Source organism: Sarcophilus harrisii, chromosome 3, assembly GCF_902635505.1.
Source record: "Sarcophilus harrisii chromosome 3, mSarHar1.11, whole genome shotgun sequence".
Lineage (NCBI taxonomy): Eukaryota > Metazoa > Chordata > Mammalia > Dasyuromorphia > Dasyuridae > Sarcophilus > Sarcophilus harrisii.
Genome location: NC_045428.1, coordinates 594,795,072 through 594,815,487, shown reverse-complemented (window position 1 = coordinate 594,815,487; position 20,416 = coordinate 594,795,072). Strand labels below are relative to the sequence as shown.

Genomic DNA, 20,416 nt, shown 5'->3' with positions numbered 1-20,416 from the left:
CCCTCCTCTTGGAACTTCCCCACTCTCGGTCGCCACTGCCGCCTCGAGGGGGCGGGGTCTGCAGCGACGAACACGGTGAGGTCATTGCACCGCCTCTCCGTCGCTGATTGGTCGCGGCAGCTCGCGGGCGGCGGTTGGTTGGCCGCGTCCTCGCGCCTCCCCTCGCGCCGCCGCCGCCGCCGCCGCCGCGGAAAGGAGCCGCCGGGCGACGCCGAAGCCGGAAAATCGGTAGTCTGGGAGTTGCGCCGGCAACCAGCATGGGAACTTTCCCGATTCTTTTCCCCCCTCCCCGGCTTCTTCCCCCCCTCCCCTCCCTCCCTCAGCCCGGTCCTCCAGCCCCACCTCCAGGGAATTTGCCCAACCCTTGCCTTACCGCGGCCGCCACACAACCCCAGAGCAAGGCGCCCCCGGCAAAACCCCACCCTTCTCAACCTTGGCATTCCCACCCCACCCGCGGTCTTCCTTCCCCCCGGGTGTACCATCCCAAACAACAAAGCCCAAAGTTTCGTCCCAAAACGGGGCCAAACTCCCTGCATTGGCAATCCTTCCTCGGGCCAAATCTCAAACCGCCCAACCCCCGCAAAGGGGCCGGGGCGGCCCTTATTTCCCCGCCCGGTCACTTTCCCCTGAGCCTCCAGCGTAGGCCACCCTTTGGGGGAAAAAAAAAAAACAAAACAGGGAAAACAAGGAAGGAAAAAAAACCCACAAAAACCACCCGCCACCCACCCCCCGCCCAACCCCCCGCCTCCCCCCAAACCCCGCCCAAAACCCGGGGGGCGCAACAAGGGGGCAACCCAAAAACCCAATAAGGCCAAAACCCAGGGGGGAACCCAAAAAACCTCAAGAAAAACCAAGGCGACCCATAAAACCCACAAACCCACAAGGGGCAAAAACCGGGCCAAAAAACCCAAATTAAAACCTTTAAAACTAAAACAAAACCCAAAAAAGAAAAAAAAAACCCAAAAGGGGAAAAAAAACCAAAATCAAAAAAAACAAAAAAAAAACAAAAAAACACCCAAAAATTCTCAAAAACATCCGTAAAAATCAAAAACACCCAAAAGAAAACCGAAAAACAAAAGAAAGAAAAACCAAAAAAAAAAAACCAAAACCCGCAAAAATCCCATAAAAAATGAAAATAAAAACCAAGAAAACCCCAAAAAACAAACAAAAATAAAAACCCCAAAATAACCCAAAAAAAGGGATAAACCAAACCCCATCCAAAAAAAAAATTAAAAAAGCAAAACCCATCAAACCTTAAAAACACCACAAACAAAATAAACAAACCCCTAAAAATCCCCCCCAAAAACAACAAAACTCCCCCCACTAAAACACCCCACTCCCCTCCAAAAACCACCCCACCCCCCCTCCCCCCCCACCCAAAACCCACCAAAAACCCGCAAAAAACCAAAATCCCAACCCAAAAAGAAAAACCCCTCCCCCCCAAATTCTCCACCAACCCCCCCCCACCACCCCCTCTCCCCTCTTCCATCTCCAAAAAAATTTTTTAAAAAACAAAACCCCCGGGCAACTTTGGGGGGACCCCTTCCCCCGCCCTCCAAACCCCCCCCACCCCAAAAACCCACCCCACTTCCCAAGACCAAAAAAAAGAAAAAAAATGGGGGCCCCCCCCCTGGTGAAAAGGGTTGCCGGGTGGGGCCATGATGTCTATGAAAGGGGGGAAAGTTGGGGGTATGGTTGTCTGTTGAATGCCCCCATACCGGAAAAACCCGCCCATGATTGCTTTCCCAAAAACCTCCCTCCAGCCCCCCCCCCCCGCCCCCGCAAAACGCAAACCCCCCAAGCCACCCTCCCTCCCAAACCAAAGCCCCACAAAAACGAAACCAAAACCAAAAAATCCCCCACCAAAAACCTCGGGTTCAAAAAAGCCCAAAAACAAAAAAAAACCCCAAAAACAGAAAACCACCAAAATAATTTCCCCAAAACCAAACCTCCCCCCTTAAAACACCGAAACCCACCCAAAAAAAAATGCCCGAAAACAGCCAAGCCCCCCCCCCAAGCCCCCCCCCCCCACCCCCCACCCCACAAAACCACCCCCCCCCCCCCCCCCCACCGGCCCCCTCCCCCCCTTCCCCACCCAAAAAAACAACCAAAAAAAAACCCCGCCCCCAACCAGCCCCACTTTCCCAAATCCCCCCACCAAACCCAAAACCCAACCACCCGGCGCAAAAGAAAAAACAACACGCACACACACAAACAGGCCCACCGGGAGGGAAACCCCAGGGAGGCCCCCCACTAACTCCCCCACCCCCCAACCCCCCAAGCCCCCAAACTAACCCCAAAACCCCCCTAAAACCCCCAGCAAACCCACCTTCAATCCACCCCCAAAAGAAAACACCCCAGGGCAAACCCGCCACCCCCAGGGACACCCCCCTTGGGCCCACCCCGCCCCCCATCCCCTCCACAAACCACGGGCCCCCCGCCTAAACCCCCCTCCCCCCCACCCCTCCCCCTCTCGGGGCCCCCTTACCCCGCCTCTCCCCCAAATCTGGAGCCGGGGCAAACTCTTTTCCCCGGGGGGTCCCGCAGCCAAACCCGGGCCCATTCCCCGGGGCCCCGACCCAACCCAGGGCTGGCCACGGGATTGTCCGACCCACCCCCCCCGCCGTCACCCCGGGGCCTGGGACCCCGGCGGTTCCCACTTTTTAGGGACCCAAGCCCCTCCCAAACCCTAGCCCCCCGGGGCTCCCGCTACCCCCCAAAACAATCCCGGGGCGCCTCCACCCCCTCCCCCCCCGGGGCCCAAACAAAACCCCCTACCCCCGGGAAAAGGGCAAGCCCGGGCCCAAACCCCCGCCCCACTTCCCCCCTCCCCCCCTCCCCCCCACCTAGCCCGCACACCCGGCCCCAAATCCCCAGGCCCGGGAAAAAACCCCCCCCCCCCGCCGCCCACCCGCCCCGCCCACTCCCCCCGCCCCCAAATCCCCCTTGCCCCCCCCCCCAAAGCCCCTCCCGGCCACGGGCGGGACCTCCTGAAAGGGCTCCCGCCCGGGCCCCCCGGGCCTCCACCCAGAAAAAGGGGGGGTTGGGACCCGCCCAATCACCCAAATTCAACGGCAACGGGCGCGCCTTTCCCGCAACCCGCAAAAATCCCAGCCCCAACCCTCCCCACCTGTCCACCCCAAAAGGGAGAAAACCCGGGCGCCCGGGCCCCCCCCCCTCCCCCCCCCCGAGGGTTCCCCAAAATCCCCAAACCCAACCGGGCCGGCGCCCGGGCGGGACTCCGGGGCTGGGCCCCAAATTGCCATTTATAGGCGGGCCCGCACTGGTGTCTCCATCCGGGTCCCGCCCTCCCCCCTCTCCACCCGTCCCCTTCCCCCCGCCCCCCCCCGCCCGCCCCTCGGCTTCCCCCCCACTTCCGCCCATCCTGCCCCCCAATCCCGCCCCCCCCACCCACCCTGCCCCCAGGCCTGCCCCCCCAAGGGCCCCACCCGCCCCCCCCCCCCGGCCCCTCCCCATCCCCACCTTTAACCAACCACCCCCATGCCCCCAAACCCTGGCCCCGCAACTCTCCCCACCCGGGGCCTCCCCCATTGGGGCCCCACTTTCAAAGGGTACCCACTGGAACCCCCTCCCACCCCCCCCCCTCCACACCGCCGCTTCCCGGGGGCCCCCCCCGCCCTTTCCCCCCCCCGCCACCTCCCCTTGGCTGCCCCCCGCCGGCCTCACCTCACCCGGCCCCTCGGTGCGGCGGGTGCCCGGCTGTGGCGAACTCTCCCGGTTGCCGGACCCGCGCCGCTGCCTTCTTCCCCGGGGGAGGTGGTCAGGGGGAAGACCCGGGAGTGGCCAGCCCGCGAGCTGGGCGAGCACCCGCCCCCCGGGGGCCAGTGGGCGGGCCCACCTCCGCCCCTGCCCGCCCCCGTCCCCATCAGTGTCCCCCCTGCCGGGCCGGCCGCCGTGGCTCAGCCAGGTCCGGCTTTTGGATTGGCCTCCTCACCGTTCCAGCCAGTTGCCTTCCACCCCTCGCCTGCCGCCCTGCTGCCCGTCCTCGTGCCCAGCAGCTACCCTGGGCATCCCGCCCCCAAGAAGGAGGTCATTATGGGCCGGCCTGGGACAGGTAAGCGGCCCCCACAGAAGGCGGGCTGTGAAAGCGGTGCCTCTGGGGGCAAAGGAGGGGCCTCAGGGGGAGGGCCAGGCTTGGGGGCAGCAGAACCTTCATGCAGACACGGTGGCACTTGGCGAGGAAGCGCAGGGTTCTGGGGCTGGCTGGCGTCTGGGACATCCCCCTTGCCTTGGAAGCTGTGGCCCAGAGGAGGTGCATTGGCGCCCCCTCCCTGGCCCTCTGGGTCGCAGGGAGCCGTACAGGTGGCTTCTTCTCGGGGTCCCCCAACAAGCGCCCCTAGTCCTGGCTGAGGGAACTGAGACCAACGGCATGAAGTGACTTGCCAAGGGCCGGCTCGGCCTCTGGTGTGAGGTGCCTAGATCGGGCCCTGGGCTCTGCACCGGAACATGGGCTGTGGGGAGTGCGCTTGCAGGAGGCCCCACTGGCACCCAAGCCCTTGGGATGGAGAGACCCCCAGGCTGGTGACCCCCCACGGGCCTGAGGGCAAAGCCGGGGTACGCTGACCCGCTCCCTCCTCGCCACAGCCAGCGGGCATTTGCCTCCGCTTGGGGCCGGCTGGGGCAGGCAGCGCGCACCCCCACATTCTATGCATTCTGGGCCCTGCCCAGTTGGGCAGCTGCTGCCTGCCCCCCCCCCCCAGCACTGGGAACCCAGGGAGGGGTCCAAGGCTCCTTCCCAGCCCGGTCCCCGCCGCCAGCTGGCACAGTGTCCCCCCTCCGCTCTGTCTCTCCCCAGCTTTTGGCTTGGCTCTTTGTCTTTGGGCCCATCTGAGGTCTTCCCTGGCCTGGGGTCTTTCCCTGGCCCTCAGCCCCTCCACCCAGCTCTGGCTCTGCCCTCTGTCTCCTGGGGCCACATGCCCCGTGTCCCCTTGGTCTCTGCAGGCCTGGGGTTTCCTTTGCATCCCCCCATTCTCTAAGGCCACTGAAAAGCCCCACCCTCCTGCTAAGACCTTTCCCTTCCCTAAAGCCCTGGAAATTTGGCCCATTACCAAGAAGGGTGCCCAGACCCCCTGGCCTGCCCGGACCTCTGGGTTTGGGGGGTCCCCGGCAAGGGGCTCCTTTTCTAGCCCTCTCAGTGTTCCCAGCTCAGCTCTCTCTGGGCCCCCGCCCATGGCCCTTGGCCCTGCCCCTGCCCCTGTGTTCTGCCTGTGCCCCTTGGACTGCTTCTGCCAGTGGCTCTCAGTCCTGCATGCACCTGTGCCCCTCGGCGCTGCCTGTGCCCCTTGGCCTGCTGCTGCTGGTGGCCCTCAGCCCTGTCTGTGCCCCCTGGCCTTGCCCATGCCCATGGTCCTCCTGTGCCCCTTGGCCTGCTTCTGCCAGGGCGCTCAGCCTTGCATGTACCTGTGCCCCTCAGTCCCGCCTGTGCCCATTTCCCTTGGCCCTGCCTGTGCCCCTCGGCCCTGCTGTGGCCCTCGGCCCTGCTGCCTTTCCGGCCGCTCTTGCCCGGCCTCCCTCTCTCTCTGTGCTTCCCTCCAGGCCTGGCCTCTGGCCCTTCCTCTGGGGCCGGCCCTCGGCCCCTGCCGCCCAGCTCTCTGGGCCCGGGCCTCTCTGGGCCTGTGCTGGGTCTCAGGTTTCCCAGGGTTGTTGTGGGCCTCAGTTTCCCCTTTGCCCGCCCTCCCAGAGGGGCCTCCCCCCCCACCACCCTGTTCCCGGGGGAAGGCGGGGCCCCGGAGGGAGGGGCCGGGTTCCCCTTGCCCCCCCGGGAGCTGCCCGTCCCCGGCCCGGGGAGATCCGGGCTGGTGGGTGGTGCCCCAGTGCCCCGGCCCTCCTGGGCCCCCGCACTTCCGAGCTCCGCGCCAGCCTCTGGGATCAGCTCCCCAGCCTCCGGGTGGAGGGGATAGGGGGAGACATCTGGCCCCCGGGGGGAGGCAGAGGGGGCGCAGGGGAGGTTGGTCTGAAGGGCCCTTTGGGCCCAAAGGAGCCTCGGGGAGCTTTGAGGGGGTGTCGCGGATAACTGGGGCCCCGGAGGTGGGCGGCCCAGGCCTCCCCAGCCCCAGCTGCTCTCGGGGCCACGCTGCCCCCTGCCGGCCACGGTGGGAGGTGCTGGGGAAGCCCCGCCTGAGCCCGCCCCGAGAGCAGCCCTTGTCCCGGGTGGGGCCCCCCTGGCCCTGCAGGGGATCCCGGGTAGCCCCGGGGCCCCCTACAGGCCGTTGGGGAGGGGCTGGCCCCTCCCATTCCCCCGATTGGCACCCGGGCCACCCGGACCCGGGTGGGAGTCACCTCCCGGAGGGGGGGCCCGGCCCAGCGGCCCCGGTGCCCAGGCCCCGGGGGTCAGGGGCGGGGCCGGGGGGGCTCCCCTCTCCCCCTGTCCAAAAAGGCCTTTGGGGGCCCGGGGGGGGCATTGGGGCCAGGCAGTGAGGGAAATCTGGAGCCCAAAGTCCCTGCCTGGGGTGGGAGACCCCTGGAGGGATGGCAGGTCCCCATCCCCCATCCCATGCCATCCCTCCTTCCTTCCTTTTCTGTGTCCCTTCCCTCCCTCAAACCCCTCTCCCCATCTTGATTTTCCCATCTCCCCTCCCTCCCCCATCCCTCTTCCCCCCCCCCCCCGTTCCGGGTTAACTTTTCTCCCATTCTCACCCTCCTTCCCTTCCTTCATCCCCTTTCCCCTGGTTTTCTTCCCCTCCTCTCCCCTGGGTCCGGGTCCCTTCTCCTTCCCGCTCCCCGTTTTCCTCCTTCCTCATCTCCCCCTTGGGGCCCCTTTTCCCTCCCTTTTAATCTTCCCGGCTTCTGTTTCTCTTCCCCCCTTCCTCCATCCTTCTCCTTTACACACTCCACCCCCCACCCAAATTTTTAGACCCCATCCTTTTCCTACTCCCAAATCCTCCCCGGTTCCTGGGTTTGGCCCTTTGCACGGTGGGTGGGATCGGTGTGAAATGGGGGACTCGTTTTTTCGGGGGCTGGGGCGACTCCTGTTGGAGGGATCTGGCGGGAAAAACAAGTCGTGTGTCTCCTAGGGGCCCGGGTTCTGGGTCAAGGACCTTGGGGGGGGCTGGCAGGGCCGCCCCCCTCTTGCCCCAAAGCTCACCCTGGGTGGGCCCGGGCAAGGCCCTCAGAACCTCAGCCTTCCCATCTCTCAAATGGCCTGCTTGAGGAAAGACCTTTGGGAGCCCCCTGGGCACGTGGGAGGGAGAGCAGCCGAGGTCCAGAAATGGGCCGAGGGCCCGGCACCGGGCCGAGCTTGGAGGACTTGGCCTCTTTTGATGGGAACTGCTCCCGGGCCCTTTCCAGGAGAAGAGCTGATCGGACGGGCCACAGAAGCGTGGGAAGGGAAGCTGGGCAGGCTCTGGGTCATTCTTCAGGTGCAGGTCAAGGACCTGGCCAAGGTGATAGAGCCTGCACTGGTGACTTCTTCGGTTAGAATCCCAGTCTCAGTCCCCCTTCTAATGCGGATCAGGAACGGGGCCCCAATCGGTTGCCCCAGGCCCGGAGTTTCCCCTCTCCCCTCCTCATTGTGGGGGAAAGGGAGGGGGCCTTCACTGGGGGGCAAGCCATGGGGCTGGGGTCCACAGACCTGCCTGCTTGGGGCCGTGTGTCTGGGAGTGGCCTCTGCCTGTGTCTGGGCCTGGAGAGCCCCGGGGGTTCGTCTGCAGAGGGAGGGTGGAGTCCTGCTCCCCTCCCAGTGGGGACACCTCATCTGACCCAAAGGGCCCCCCCAGGTGGGCCCCTGTTTTAGCCTGGGAGCCATGGGGGAGGGCAGAGGGAGCCGAGCTCTCCTGGCCCCAGAGCAGCGGAGGAGGGGGAGGATTAGCTCAGGTTCTGATGCCTCCCCTCTTCCCCCCTAGAACAATGCCTGCTAAGTATAGGCCTGGCACCGTGCCCAGGGAAAGAGGGGGGGCCCTTCCCGCCCAGATTCCAACCCTTCCTTCATCCAAGAGGCCTTGGGAAGGCCGCTTCCCCTCCCCTGGCTGTATTTCCAGATGTTCCCCCGGGGGATAGCTTTTTGGAACCCAGGGACAGGCTGGGGGAGGGGGACAGAGACCCCCCCACCCAAGCACAGACATTCTACAGAAGGAGAATGGCAGATCCAGGGTTCCCCAGGGAAGGGATCAGGGTGAGAAAAGCCAGGCCCAGAGGCCTGTGCGTGGGCTCTGAGTCAAGTCAGGAACCTGGGCAGTAAGGAAGAGGTTAAGCTCCAGGTGGGTGACTCACCGAATGGGGAGGGGGCTGCGGGCAACAGACAGCCGGACACATTGATTTCTGGGGCTGCTGGCTGTCCCAGGGGTAGTGAGGTAATGCAAGCTGAGGAGCCTGGGGTTATGGAGGAGGGGAATGGAAAGCAGCCGCAGAGCCCCCACGGCCTGGCCCGAAGGCAGCTCTCCCCTCCCCACCTGCAGACGGGGGAGGGGCTGCTCTTTGGGTCCTAGGCTCTAGGCTGGAGGTGGCCAGTGCCAGGGCTCCTCCGACCCTCCTCCCCATCTCTGGCTCATACCCGGCACGCAGCCCTAGGCCTCTGGCCACGGTGGGCACCTCTGCCAGTGTCTGGCAGCGTCCCATCTTCTTGCCATTTCAGGGGTACCAGATGTGCCCTCACTCAACTGCTCCGGTCTGCGGCAAAGGGGTCCCTGCCCTGGGCAGCAGGGGTGGGTGGGCAGCAGAGGGAAGGAGGAGGGGCTCTGATTCCGGCAACTACTCCTGGGCCTCAGTAGGTCACTGGTACCCCCTGGGGGGCCTCGACCCCCTGGGGAACCGAGGACGAGGAGCCTCCATCGTTAAGAGGCCTTGGGTCCCCTTTTGTGAACCAGCGAGCAGCACCAGCTCGCCCCGGGTGCCCTCCAAGGGTGTTGGTCGTGGTCCAGGGCAGGGACAGAGCTCGGAGGGTCTGCGCGTTCAGAGGGGAGAGAAGCAACTTCGTTTCCACTAAGCTTCGCTTGCCTTTGCCGCCCGCTTGTTTTATTTGGTGCATTTAGACCAAGATTCTGAGTAGTCCTTGGGCTTGCCCAGGCTGAGACCCGCTGCTTCTAGGCCAACTTCGCCGATTTCAAGGCGAGCGCATGGGGCTCGGACCCTGGGCAGTCTCGCTCATGAGGGCCCCGAAGCTCCCCCCGCAGTCCGCGCGCTCCGCTCCGCGCTGCTCGTGCGTGCGTGGTCCCCGGCTGGGCGCCCATGTGCGTGTGTTTGTTTGCGTGCGTGCGTACGTACGCCCAGATGGAAAGAGGGAGAAAGGCGGGGAGGGCCTCTCTGGGCCCGGCTGGCCCGGCCCCGCCGCCGCCGCAGCAGCAGCCAGGCCGCCAGCAGCGCGCCCTGGGGGCCGCCCGGCCCCGCCCCGCCTGGCCCCGCCCCACCTGGCTCCCTGCCTTTGCTGCAGTGCGCCCTCCCAACCCCCTCCGGCCCCGCCCCGCCCGGCCGAGCTCGGACCAACCGGCGTCCGCCCGCCCTGCCCTCATTTGCATGTGACTGACGTTTCTCCTCCCCCCCCACCCAATGGGGGTGGGCGCGGTGGGGCCTGACCCGCGCGCGGCGGCGGCGGCCAATGGGCGCGCCGCTGGGGCCGGCCGGGGAAGGCCCCCCCGGGGCCGGGCCGGCGGGGGGTAAAGGGGGGAGGGGGGAGTGAGTGGTAGTGGCGGGGGGGAAGGCGGCAGCGGTGTCTTGCTCCTCCTGCTTTTTTTCGCGCGGACGTCGCGAACCTGCCCGACGGAGGGCAGGGCCGGCCGGCAGTCGGGAGGGCGGAAGGGGGCGGCCCGACCCGCCCCCCCGGGGCTGGGGGCCGTTAGGCGGTCCGGGCCACCGGGGGAGGCGGCAACGGCGGCGGCAGCCCCCGGAGGGGGGGTGGCCGTCAGTGGCGTGGCGCCGCCTGTCGCGGGCGGAGGCGGTGCGCGTGCCCCAGGCCCCGGCCCCGTGACCCCCGGGGGGGGGCACGGGAGGGGCGGGCCGGCGCGCTCGCTCGCTCGGGCCGGGCCCCCCCCCCTCCCCTCCCCGGAGGCGCAGGCGCGCCCGGCCGGACCCCCGGCGGGGCGGGCCGGGCGGGGGGGGGCGTGGGGCCTCCCCCCCCCGGCCCGGGCCCGGCGGCGGCGGGGGGAGGGAGGGAGGGGGGCGGCGGGGGGCGCCGAGGCCAGAGGAGGCGGCGGGCGGTGGCGGCCCGGAGCCCGCCGGGACCATGTCTGGGCCCCCCGGCCCCCCGCCCAGCCGCCCCCCCGCGGCCTCGGGCAGTTGGTCGGCCTCCCCCCCCCTCTCAGGAGGGAATGGGGGGCCGGGGTCCCTCTTACGCCGCCGGGCGGCCCGCGCTGGCCAGCCCTTGTCAGTAGGAACTTTGCTGGGGGTCCCAAGGGGCAAGGCGGGGACCCCCCTTCCTGAGTTGAACCCCCACCTCCCTCCCCAGGCCGGGGGGGGAAATTGGTGGAAAAACCTGGGGCCAGGGTCCCTCCCCCACGGGGCAGAGGCTGACTCTGCCGGCCTCCCCTTCTGGTTCCCCTCCCTCGCCGGTCTTGCCCCCGGACCGACCAGGCTCTTGACACAAGGCCCCCCACCCAAAGGGGTCTGGGGTGTTCCGGCCCCCCGACTTGGGACACGGGCCTTCTTATGTCCCAGATGACAGCTGTGGGAGGGAAAAGGGAGGTCGAGCCTCCTCCTCCCCCACTGCTGGGGAATGTGGGGGGAGGGGCTGCTGGTAAATGGGCTACGAAGTGCCCTTCTCGGGAGCCGAGTCAGGGAGGCTGGGAGAGCTCGGAGAGTGGCCAGCCGCCCCAGCGCCCGTGGAGGCTCCTGGAGGAATCTCCTGCCCGGGACCCGGGTTGGAACAGAAGCAGGAAGCTGTATTTAGGGGAAAGGGACGCAGAGAGTTACAGAGAAGGGGAACCAGCCATGGGAGGGACTGGAAGGTGTGCTGCCTCCCTTGCCCCTCACTGTACCTCCCACCCGCTTTTTCTCTCTCCTTCCTGGCAGTGTGGACAAATGTGGAGCCACGCTCGGTGGCCGTATTTCCCTGGCACTCGCTTGTCCCATTCCTGGCACCCAGCCAGCCTGACCCTTCTGTTCAGCCCAGTGAGGCCCAGCAGCCAGCCAGCCACTCTGTCTCCTCTAGCCAGAGCAAAGGTAAGGTGCTTCTGGACTCCAGTGGGGGGGACCCTCTTTCCCAGGTATTGTAACAGGGTTGGGGTATCAGCTTGACCCATATTCTCCTTTTTGTTCGTCCTAGTGGCACTTGAACGAATAGTCCTGGTTTAGTTTTTTTTCTTTTTACTGGCAGAACTGGCTTTAACAAGTATTTATTTTTCTCCATTTTTAAGAGCCCGCAGAGTCCGCGGCAGTGGCCCACGAGCAGTCCCCCAGTGGGACGGGAGGCCCAGAATCTGGACGGCCACCTGGGGCTACCTGCCCTGAGAGCCCAGCTCCCGGCCCTCCCCAAGCCCCCGGGGCCTCCGAAGGCAGCAAGGTTCCACCTCAGCATTCTGAGGAGGAAGGCCCCGGGCCTACCGGGGAGAGCCGGCTGGACAGCGAGACCGAGAGTGACCACGATGACGCGTGAGTCTGTTGGGAGTGGGTCAGTCTCCTAGAATGGGCCCTGGGGAGGGAGAAGGGAAAGGGATTGGGGAGGTGGGCTTGAGACCATCATCTAGCTCTCCCCAATTCCACAGGTTCCTCTCTATCATGTCTCCTGAGATCCAGTTGCCACTCCCACCAGGAAAACGCCGGACACAGTCCCTCAGCGCCTTGCCCAAGGAGAGGGACTCTTCCTCCGAGAAGGATGGGCGCAGCCCCAACAAGGTCCTCTAGACGTCCCCTTTGCCCAGCTCACAGGTTGCCTTCATTGACTGCCCCGGCCTGACCCATGTCCTCTCTGTTGTCTGCCCTCAGAGGGAGAAGGATCACATCCGACGGCCCATGAACGCCTTCATGATATTCAGCAAGCGACACCGGGCCCTGGTGCATCAGCGCCACCCGAACCAGGATAACCGGACCGTCAGCAAGATCCTGGGCGAGTGGTGGTACGCTCTAGGACCCAAGGAGAAACAGAAGTACCACGATCTGGCCTTTCAGGTAACTCCGGGCTCTTGCCCCTTCCCCAGTAAAAGGCCAAGAGGAAGTTCAGCCCTGAGTCCCAAGCAGGCAGGAAATACCTCTGGTGGAGGAGACTCCACCCGAGCCCAGGCTGGGGGCCCAGAACCTGCTGGTTGTCCCTCCGTCCCCGCCCACTTCCTCTCTCTGCTCCTCCCCGTCTTTGGCTCCTCTGGCTCTCCTGTCCTGGCCTCCTGGCCCCCCCTCACCCCCTGCTGCTCGCCCTGCCAGGTGAAGGAGGCCCACTTCAAGGCCCACCCGGACTGGAAATGGTGCAACAAGGACCGGAAGAAATCAAGCTCAGATGCCAAGCCCATGGCCCTCGGCCTGGCGGGAGGTCCCAAGGAGATGCGAGAGCGCAGCATGTCCGAGACTGGCACGGCAGCCGCCCCTGGAGGTGGGTCCCACAGAGTCCCCGGACGTCCTAGCGGGCCAGGACCCAGAGAAGGGCACCTTCGAGAGGGGGAAACACCCTTGTAAATCCTTACCTAAGGAGGGGCTGGGTGGGGGCGAGCGCCGCAGCTCCGGGCCCCGGGCCTCGGGCCTGCCCTCCTTTCTCTCTCCGGCTCTCTTCCAGTTTCCCTCCCACAGCCTCAGTAGCCGGCTCCCTCCTACGGCTCCCATTCACCCCTCCCCCTGCCCGGTGTGTGGGCTGCCCTCCCGAGCTCTCCCGTCAAACACCCTCTCCTGCCCTTATTTCAGTCCATTTTGGGTGTAGCAAAAATAGACTTATTTTCAGAGTCCAAACACAGATTTCTCTTGTTTTGGAGGGATGAGACTGGCACCTTACTCGTACAATTTGAGCATAGGCCTTGCCCTGCCTGCCCCACCAGGGGGGGTCATGAGGAAAGGGTTGTATTAAAAGTGGTGAAGAAATAGCTGTCCCTGTTTGTCTTTTTCCTTCCCCTTTCCTTTCTGGGAATAACGTGACTTTTAGTTTATTTGTTTGGAATGGGCTTAAGTGGCTTGCCTGGGGTCACACAGCTAATAAATGTTTGAGGGTGGACTTGAACTCAGAGCCTCCTGCTTCCGGGGCTGGCGCTCCCCCCCCCCCACCCCCCTACTACCTGGCTGCCCCCACGGCGTTATGGGTAAAGGTTGGGGACCTGAAGTCTGGAAGTGTTTTTTTGGGGAGGGGGGCATGTGGACACATCACAGCGTCTGTCCTTGGGAACTAGTGTGGAATTATCCCCTCCTGCCGAGCCCCTCTGGAACACCCTGGAGCAGTGGAAGGGGATGTCCAGAGAGCCTCATGGTTCTGGGATGCCGGGCTCCACCAGCGGGGCCGGGGGTCTCGGATGCTGGAGAGGTCAGGGCTGGGGGGAAGGCTCGGCTCTTGCGTCCAAGGTCTCTCCGGCTCTGACTCGGCTTTCTTCCCCGCGCAGTCTCGTCAGAGTTACTGTCGGCAGCAGCCCAAACCTTGCTGGGCACGGAGGTCAAGACCCCGGCCTCTGGCCCTGGGACTGCAGAACGGCTGCAACCCGTGGGGCCCGGCCCCACCAGGCCTCGAGCGTTCTCCCACAGTGGCGTGCATGGCTTAGACGGGGGTGAGCCGGACAGCCAGGCGCTGCAGGAACTCACCCAGGTACAGCCGGGGGGAGGCCCCCCCTGAGGGCCGGCGTTGGCCGGACTCCAGCAGCCAACCCTGTGTCTCCACCCTCCCCGCAGATGGTGTCGGGTCCAGCTCCCTACACAGGATCGAAGCCTGCACCTCAGTATGGAGGCCCAGGGCCCTTTGCCACTCCCAGCGAGGGCGGAACCTTGGCGGGTGGGCGGCCCCCGATGCTGCCGGCGCGGCCGTCCCGCTCCCAGCGCACGGCCAGCGAAGACATGACCAGCGATGAGGAGCGGATGGTCATCTGTGAGGAGGAAGGCGACGATGACGTCATCGGTGAGGGGGCCTGGGCGCCCTGGGGAGGGCGGGGGCCCCATCCTGCTGTCGCTGTGCCCCCCCTGCCCCAGGTGCATCTTGGGGGCAGGCCCGTGTTTTCACTCGCTAAGTCCTCTTTGCCCCCGGGCCTGCTTCTTGGTGAGGAGGGGCCGGAGAGAGCACTTCCCAGCCTGCTCTCCTCCTCAACCCCCACGCCCAAGACCCCATTACAAGCCGATGTGGGAGGAAAGCAGGGAGAGAGGAAGGGGGGAGAGCTCTGGCTTTGGCCCCAGGGAGGGCTCACCGGTGGCTTCTTTGCTCCTCTGCTTCTAAGCGGACGACGGCTTCGGCAGCGCCGACATCGACCTGAAGTGCAAAGAGCGGGTGACGGACAGCGACAGTGAGGACAGCTCTGGGGAGGACCCCGAGGGCGCCAAGGTGAGGCGCCACGGCAGGCCCGGGAGGGCAGGGCCCAGCCACAGAGCCCTCCTTCACCCTGGTGCCTTCTCCCCCCAGGGCTTTGGCAGGAAGTTGTTCTCACCTGTGATCCGGTCATCCTCTTTGTCTACTGCCTTCACTCACTGCCGCCCACCCCTGGAGTCTGAACCCCCCGGAGCCCCTGACCCATCTTCAGCTTTTTCCAAGGGCTACGGGCCCACGCCATCCTCCTCCTCCTCCTCCTCTTCCTCCTTCCAGTTGGCCCCCGGGACCTTCAAGACCCAAGAGTCTGGTCGAGGTGTTGCCGCAGGGCCTCTTCGTGCCCAGCACTCTGTCGGGGGAGGCCCCCTGCCTCCTAAAGCCCGTTTTCCTCCTGTGGACCCAAATGCTTATCGGCGCAAGCGGCCAGAGAGCACGGGAGGGCCGGAGCCCCCTGGATCCCAGTCTTTCCCCAGCCCCTCGGTCATCGCCTCGCCTTCTGGAGGGGGTGTCCTGCAGGCCTTAGTGCTGCCCCCCGGGGGCAACCTGTACCCAGCCAAGGATCCCCCAGAGCGGGATGGGAGCGCAGCTGCCCGACTACCGTCGGCCACGGTGCTGGTGACGGCCCCCGCTTCGCTGGGGAGTGGAGGACTCACCTATGGAGCCCCCCCAGCCCCCCCACGCCCCGCTCCAACCGTGGTGACCAATGTGGTCCGGCCGGTCAGCAGCACCCCGGTGCCCATTGCTTCCAAACCCTTCCCTGGGGCGGGGCGAGGTGAGGGGTCACCGGCCGAAGGAGGTGCCAAAGGGGAGGCGGGGGCTGGTCCCCGAGCACCGGGGGGCTCTCCGCTCGGTATCGGTCTGGTCTACACCGATAAAAAGCAAGCAGCCCCTACGGCCCCGCATCTGGTGGCAGGGCCCCTTCTGGGGGTGGGCAAGGCCCCCACTGCCGTGACCAACCTTCTCGTGGGCACCCCGGGCTATGGTGCCTCCGCCCCTCCGGCTGTGCAGTTCATTGCCCAAGGACCGCCTGGTGGAGGGGGGACAGCAGCTGCAGCGGGGCCCCCCACTGGCAGTGGCCCAAATGGCCCTGTGCCCCTGGGCATCTTGCAGCCCGCCCCTCTAGGCAAACCTGGGGGCATCACCCAGGTGCAGTACATTCTGCCCACCCTGCCCCAGCAGCTGCAAGTGGCCCCAGCCCCGACGGTGCCTGGGCCCAAAGCTGCAGCTGTCGGGGGATCAGGCCCCACGGCCAGCATCCGCTTTGCCCTGCCACCAGGAACTGCCACCAACGGGAAGGTCCTGGCACCAGCCACCCCAGCCCCTGGGATTCCCATCCTGCAGCCAGTGCCCTCTGCCGCACCCCCCAAAGGTGAGGGGTCCGGGGGGCTGAGGATGGGAACGTTAAGTGATGGAGAACTCGGGGACATGGGGGCAGGCTTGGTTACACGAGGCAAGGGCACGGCCACCAGGGACGGTCCGGATGTAGATGTGGCAGCTGCTGCTAGGTGGGCCCGGGCGGCGGTTCCTTCGATAAAAGATCCAAAAACCTGAGTGGGCCGGGAGCTCTATCGTAGAAGCCCCCCGTGAGACGCAGCAGCCCGGCCAACCCAGAGGTCCTCGCCACAAGCTGGGCCCTCCGGGACAGACAGGCACTGGTCATCTCCGGCCTGGTGGGAGCCGATCCGGGGGAGGGTGGCCTCGAAGGGCCCATAGTGGGGCAGCCCGGAGGCCCAGGCCCACGGGAACTGTGGTCAGTCGCCTGTCCCACGATGGGCCGGGGAGCGCAGGGCCTGCTGGGTCGTTAGCGGAAGGTGTCCGGCCCCATGCTCTTGGGGTTCTAAGGACCCGAGTCTGCCTTTCTGAGTGTCAGGAGTGGGGAAGAGTCAGGGCAAGGGGAGGAAGAAGGTGGTCTTCCTCAGCCCCCCTGCTCCCTCTCTTCCCCTTCAGCCCAGTCAGTGTCTCCAGTGCAGGCCCAGCCCTCGGCAGGCTCCACCCAGCTGCTGCCTGGGAAGGTCCTGGTGCCCCTGGCGGCGCCTGGCATGGCGGTGCGAGGTGGGGGGGCCAGCCAGTCTCTGCCCTTGGTGAGCCCACCCTTCTCTGTGCCAGTGCAGAACGGAGCCCAGCCATCTAGCAAGGTAAGTGGCCGGGCCTGGGGTGGGCACCGGGGGCATGGCTTCGGGTCCAGGGCAACCGCCCTCTCTCTTACTTCCTGTAGATCATCCAGCTCACCCCGGTGCCAGTGACCACTCCTGGCAGCCTGGTGCCCCCACTCAGCCCGGCCACCCTGCCCAGTCCTGCCTCCCAGTCCCAGAAGGTCATTCTGCCCTCTTCCACCAGGTAATTGGCGAGGTGGGGTGGTGGTGTGGGGGTGCCAGGGGTGCGGGAGCCCCAGCTCACCTGCCTCCGTTGTTTTCCCGGGCAGGATAACCTACGTGCAGTCTGCCGCTGGGCACGCCCTGCCCCTGGGCCCCGGCTCCTCCTCCAGCCAGAGCGCGGCTCCCGGCGCGCCGGCCTCCTACGGGCCGGCCAGCTCCGTGGCCCTGGGCTTCACCACCATTGGGCCCAGCGGTCCTGCCATAGTCCAGCCCCTGATCTCAGGTGAGGGGGGCGGCAGAGAGGGGCTGAGGGGGGCGTTTTGTGGAGGGGTCGTCCCTCCTACGCTCTGACCCGCTCCCTCTCTCCTCCAGGCCAAGCCCCGCTTCTGGCCCCAGGCCAGGTTGGCGTGTCACCAGTCCCCAGCCCCCAGCTGCCGCCAGCCTGCACCGGGGGTCCCGTCATCACAGCCTTCTACCCTGGCGGGCCAGGGGGCCCCTCAGCCATGCCCCTCCCTCAGCCAACCCCACCAGCCCCCGCCCCCCCGGGTCTCGTCTATACCGTGGCCACCAGTGCTGCCCCTCCTGCTGCCATCCTGCCCAAGGGCGGGGCACCCGCTCCTCCGGCCCCCACTGCCTCTCAGACCCCTACTAGTCCTTTCCCCAGTGCCACAGGTGGGTGATGGGCCCGGCCCCGGGGGAATGGGGAGAGGTGGGGGGGCGGGCAGGGATTTCAGAGATGGGAATGGGGAGGTGACCCTGGCCAGGGGGAGCCCGTCACCAGAGCGAGGCGTGGACAGGAAGGGGCCTGGGCTCACGTTGGTCGCATCCCGGGCGTTTCTCTTCTCAACAGGCTCCGTGGCTTACAGCTTGGTGACCCCGAAAGCCCAGCGCCCCCCACCCAAGCCCCCGCAGAAAGTGAAGGCGGCCATCGCCAGCATCCCCGTGGGGTCCTACGAGTCGGGGGTCCCTGCCCGGCCGGGTCCCCTCCCCCGGCAGGCTGCAGAGCAGAGCGCCGCCAGGGAGATGCCCCCAGAGGCGGAGGCCGACGGTCGGCCAGCCACGCCCGCGCCCCCACCTCCCCTGGAAACTTGGGTTCCGCCCGGCCGGGAGAGCTCCCGGGCCAGCCCTCCCCCAGGCCCGCCCGCCGAGGATCGGGCAGGAGTCAAGGCACTGGAAATGGTGAGGGGGTGGGGGGCGGGGGTCCCCGGCCTGTTCCCATTGCCTTGTAGTCACGTGCCTTTGGGCAGATCTGAACTCACTCCCCTTCGCTACCCCCTAGGCCGGCAAGATTCCCAGCTCCCCTGATTGGCGGATTCCAGCCCTGGCACTGGAGAGCCGCGGGGAGCCCCCGGCTCCGCCCAGCCCAGCCCCTGCGCCTGGGGGCAGTGAAGGGGGTGGCGGGCGGCCTCCCGGGACCGGAGACACCCCAGAGCGGAAGGAAGCCCCCAGCAAGAAGGTGAAGGTTCGGCCTCCTCCGCTGAAGAAGACCTTTGACTCGGTAGACAAGTGAGTGTGCAGTGGCAGGAGGGGGGGGGGCGGCCGGCGGGCGGGGGCTTGATGCTGGCCATCCTCCAGCAGGGTCCTCTCGGAGGTGGACTTCGAGGAGCGCTTCGCGGAGCTGCCCGAGTTCCGGCCGGAGGAGGTGCTGCCCTCGCCCACGCTGCAGTCGCTGGCCACCTCACCCCGCGCCATCCTGGGCTCCTACAGGAAGAAGAGGAAGAACTCGACGGGTGAGGTCCCTCCCGCGGCCTGGTCCGCCCTGTGGCTGGGGGGGGCGGGCTCCCCCCTCACACCGCTCCCCTCTCCCCCAGACCTGGACTCGGCCCCAGAGGACCCCACCTCCCCCAAGCGCAAAATGAGGCGTCGTTCGAGCTGCAGCTCTGAGCCCAACACGCCGAAGAGCGCCAAGTGCGAGGGTGACATCTTCACCTTTGACCGCACCGGTGAGCCTGGGGTCAGGGCCGGCGGGGGCGGGGCGCCAGGGTGGGGGCCGGCGGGGGGTGGGTCAGGGCCAGTGGGGGCAGGGCGCCAGCCCCCTGACCTGCCCCGCTTGGCCGCAGGCACGGAGGCGGAGGACGTGCTGGGGGAGCTGGAGTACGAGAAGGTGCCCTACTCGTCGCTGCGCCGCACCTTGGACCAGCGGCGCGCCCTGGTCATGCAGCTCTTCCAGGACCACGGCTTCTTCCCCTCGGGTGAGCTGGGCTGGCCGACGGGGCGGGGGTGGGGACGCCGTCCGGGGCCGGACCCCCGCTCACCGTGCTGTCCGTCCCTTCCCAGCCCAGGCCACGGCCGCGTTCCAGGCGCGCTACGCGGACATCTTCCCCTCCAAAGTGTGTCTCCAGCTGAAGATCAGAGAGGTCCGGCAGAAGATCATGCAGGCAGCAACCCCCACAGAACAGCCCCCCGGTGGGGAGGCCCCTGGCCCTGGGCCTCCCCCCGCCAGTGCAGGGACCGCTCCCCCGCCCCCCGCCGAGGGCCCTGACTCGCCACCCCCTGCTCCGGACTCCTCATCCTCCGTCCCTTCGGCTGCGCCTCCCCAAGCCTCGGAGCCAGCACCCAGTGACGCCGGCTGGGACGGGGCCGGCCAGCCTTCCCCTCCCCCACCCGGACCCTCCCCGGGGGGCAGGTGAGGGGTCCGCAGGGGAAGATAATCCCCCAAGAGGAGACAGACGGCCCCGAGCTGGCCCCGGGCACGGCGGTGCAGGGGGCCGAAAGCAGGGGGGGAGGGGGGAGCCCCGTATGTGAAGCCTCTCTCCAGTGAACGGAGGAACAAGGTCCCCTCCTCCCACTGCTCCCCTCCCTGGGGTCTGGGAGGGGGGGGGCAGCGGTGGGCAGAGGGGGGACTCCGGCCCCCGCGGAGCCCCTGTACATAACCTGGAGTTTGTTACCTTTCGAATCTTTTCACTCTACTTTATGCAAAATGGCTCATGAGGGCAGGACTGCCGGAGGGAAAGCTGGGAGCCCCCTCCCCCCGGGGGCCGCTGGGGAGATAGCCCAGAACTGAGGGTGGTGGTGCCCACTTCTCTCTCTCCCCTCCCTCAAGGGGCTGGACTCAGGTTAGTTTGGGGGTAGGGGTGGAGGATCAGGCCGGGGGGGGGGGCTCCTGCACTTTGGCCCGAGGTGGGGGGCAGGCAGGGTGTGCCCCTTTCCTCCTCACCTGCTCCCCCACCAGGCTGTACTTTCTAAGAAGGCAATTTCCCTGTCCCCCACCCCCATCCCTGGAACAATACATGTTGATCATGTGCAATATTTCTTACTGTGCCGAGAAGCCTCGAAGACCGAGATTAAAGCTGTTTTAACACACGTGTCTGACGGCCTGGAACCCGGGGCACAGGGGAGGACAAAGGGCCCAGGGCCCCAGGGACTCGGCCCGGGCAGCCCGCGAAGCGGCAGCTTCGCCATCGGTCACCTCCCCTGGAGAAGCCCTTTGTCCTTGGGCCCCACGGTCTGGTGGCCGGCCTGGGACCCGGCCCGGTGCGGGCCCCTGCTGCCCAGGGCCTCCCCCGCCCTGCTGGCAGGGCCTAAAGCCACTATGTGGCCGCAGGAGGTGACGGGCCTTCCCTGGGCAAGGGTGTCAAGCGGGCAGGGGGGACAAGACTGGAAGGATGCAGGAGTTGGGCCCGCCCACTGGTGCTTTATACTGCCGGACAGCCTGCCCCTCCAGTCCAGACTGAGGGTGGAGCTCTGGGCTGTAGCCACCTGGGACCTCTGGCTTACACTCCTGGGGGCCACGTGCAGC

General features: G+C 66.6%; 1 protein-coding gene across 1 annotated transcript; it reads left to right on the top strand.

The window, feature by feature from the left end:
- Nucleotides 1–3,501: 3,501 nt before the first annotated feature.
- CIC (capicua transcriptional repressor) lies at nucleotides 3,502–19,980 on the top strand. The gene is made up of 20 exons (XM_031961673.1): nucleotides 3,502–4,075; nucleotides 10,960–11,109; nucleotides 11,304–11,538; nucleotides 11,652–11,781; nucleotides 11,872–12,054; nucleotides 12,304–12,469; nucleotides 13,458–13,657; nucleotides 13,741–13,963; nucleotides 14,277–14,380; nucleotides 14,459–15,731; nucleotides 16,310–16,497; nucleotides 16,578–16,699; nucleotides 16,785–16,960; nucleotides 17,050–17,349; nucleotides 17,528–17,856; nucleotides 17,957–18,183; nucleotides 18,253–18,407; nucleotides 18,489–18,620; nucleotides 18,738–18,869; nucleotides 18,955–19,980. Exons 1-20 carry the CDS (start codon nucleotides 3,502–3,504, stop codon nucleotides 19,305–19,307), a joined length of 5,352 nt encoding a protein of 1,783 aa, XP_031817533.1. The 3' UTR covers nucleotides 19,308–19,980.
- The last annotated feature ends 436 nt before the right edge of the window (nucleotides 19,981–20,416 follow it).

Coding starts and splice junctions, on each gene's coding strand:
- CIC (XM_031961673.1), top strand. CDS start 3,502: ATGCCCCCAAACCCTGGCCCCGCAACTCTCCCCACCCGGGGCCTCCCC. Junction 11,782..11,871: donor ATGGGCGCAGCCCCAACAAG/GTCCTCTAGACG, acceptor GTCTGCCCTCAG/AGGGAGAAGGATCACATCCG. Junction 18,621..18,737: donor CTTCACCTTTGACCGCACCG/GTGAGCCTGGGG, acceptor GCTTGGCCGCAG/GCACGGAGGCGGAGGACGTG.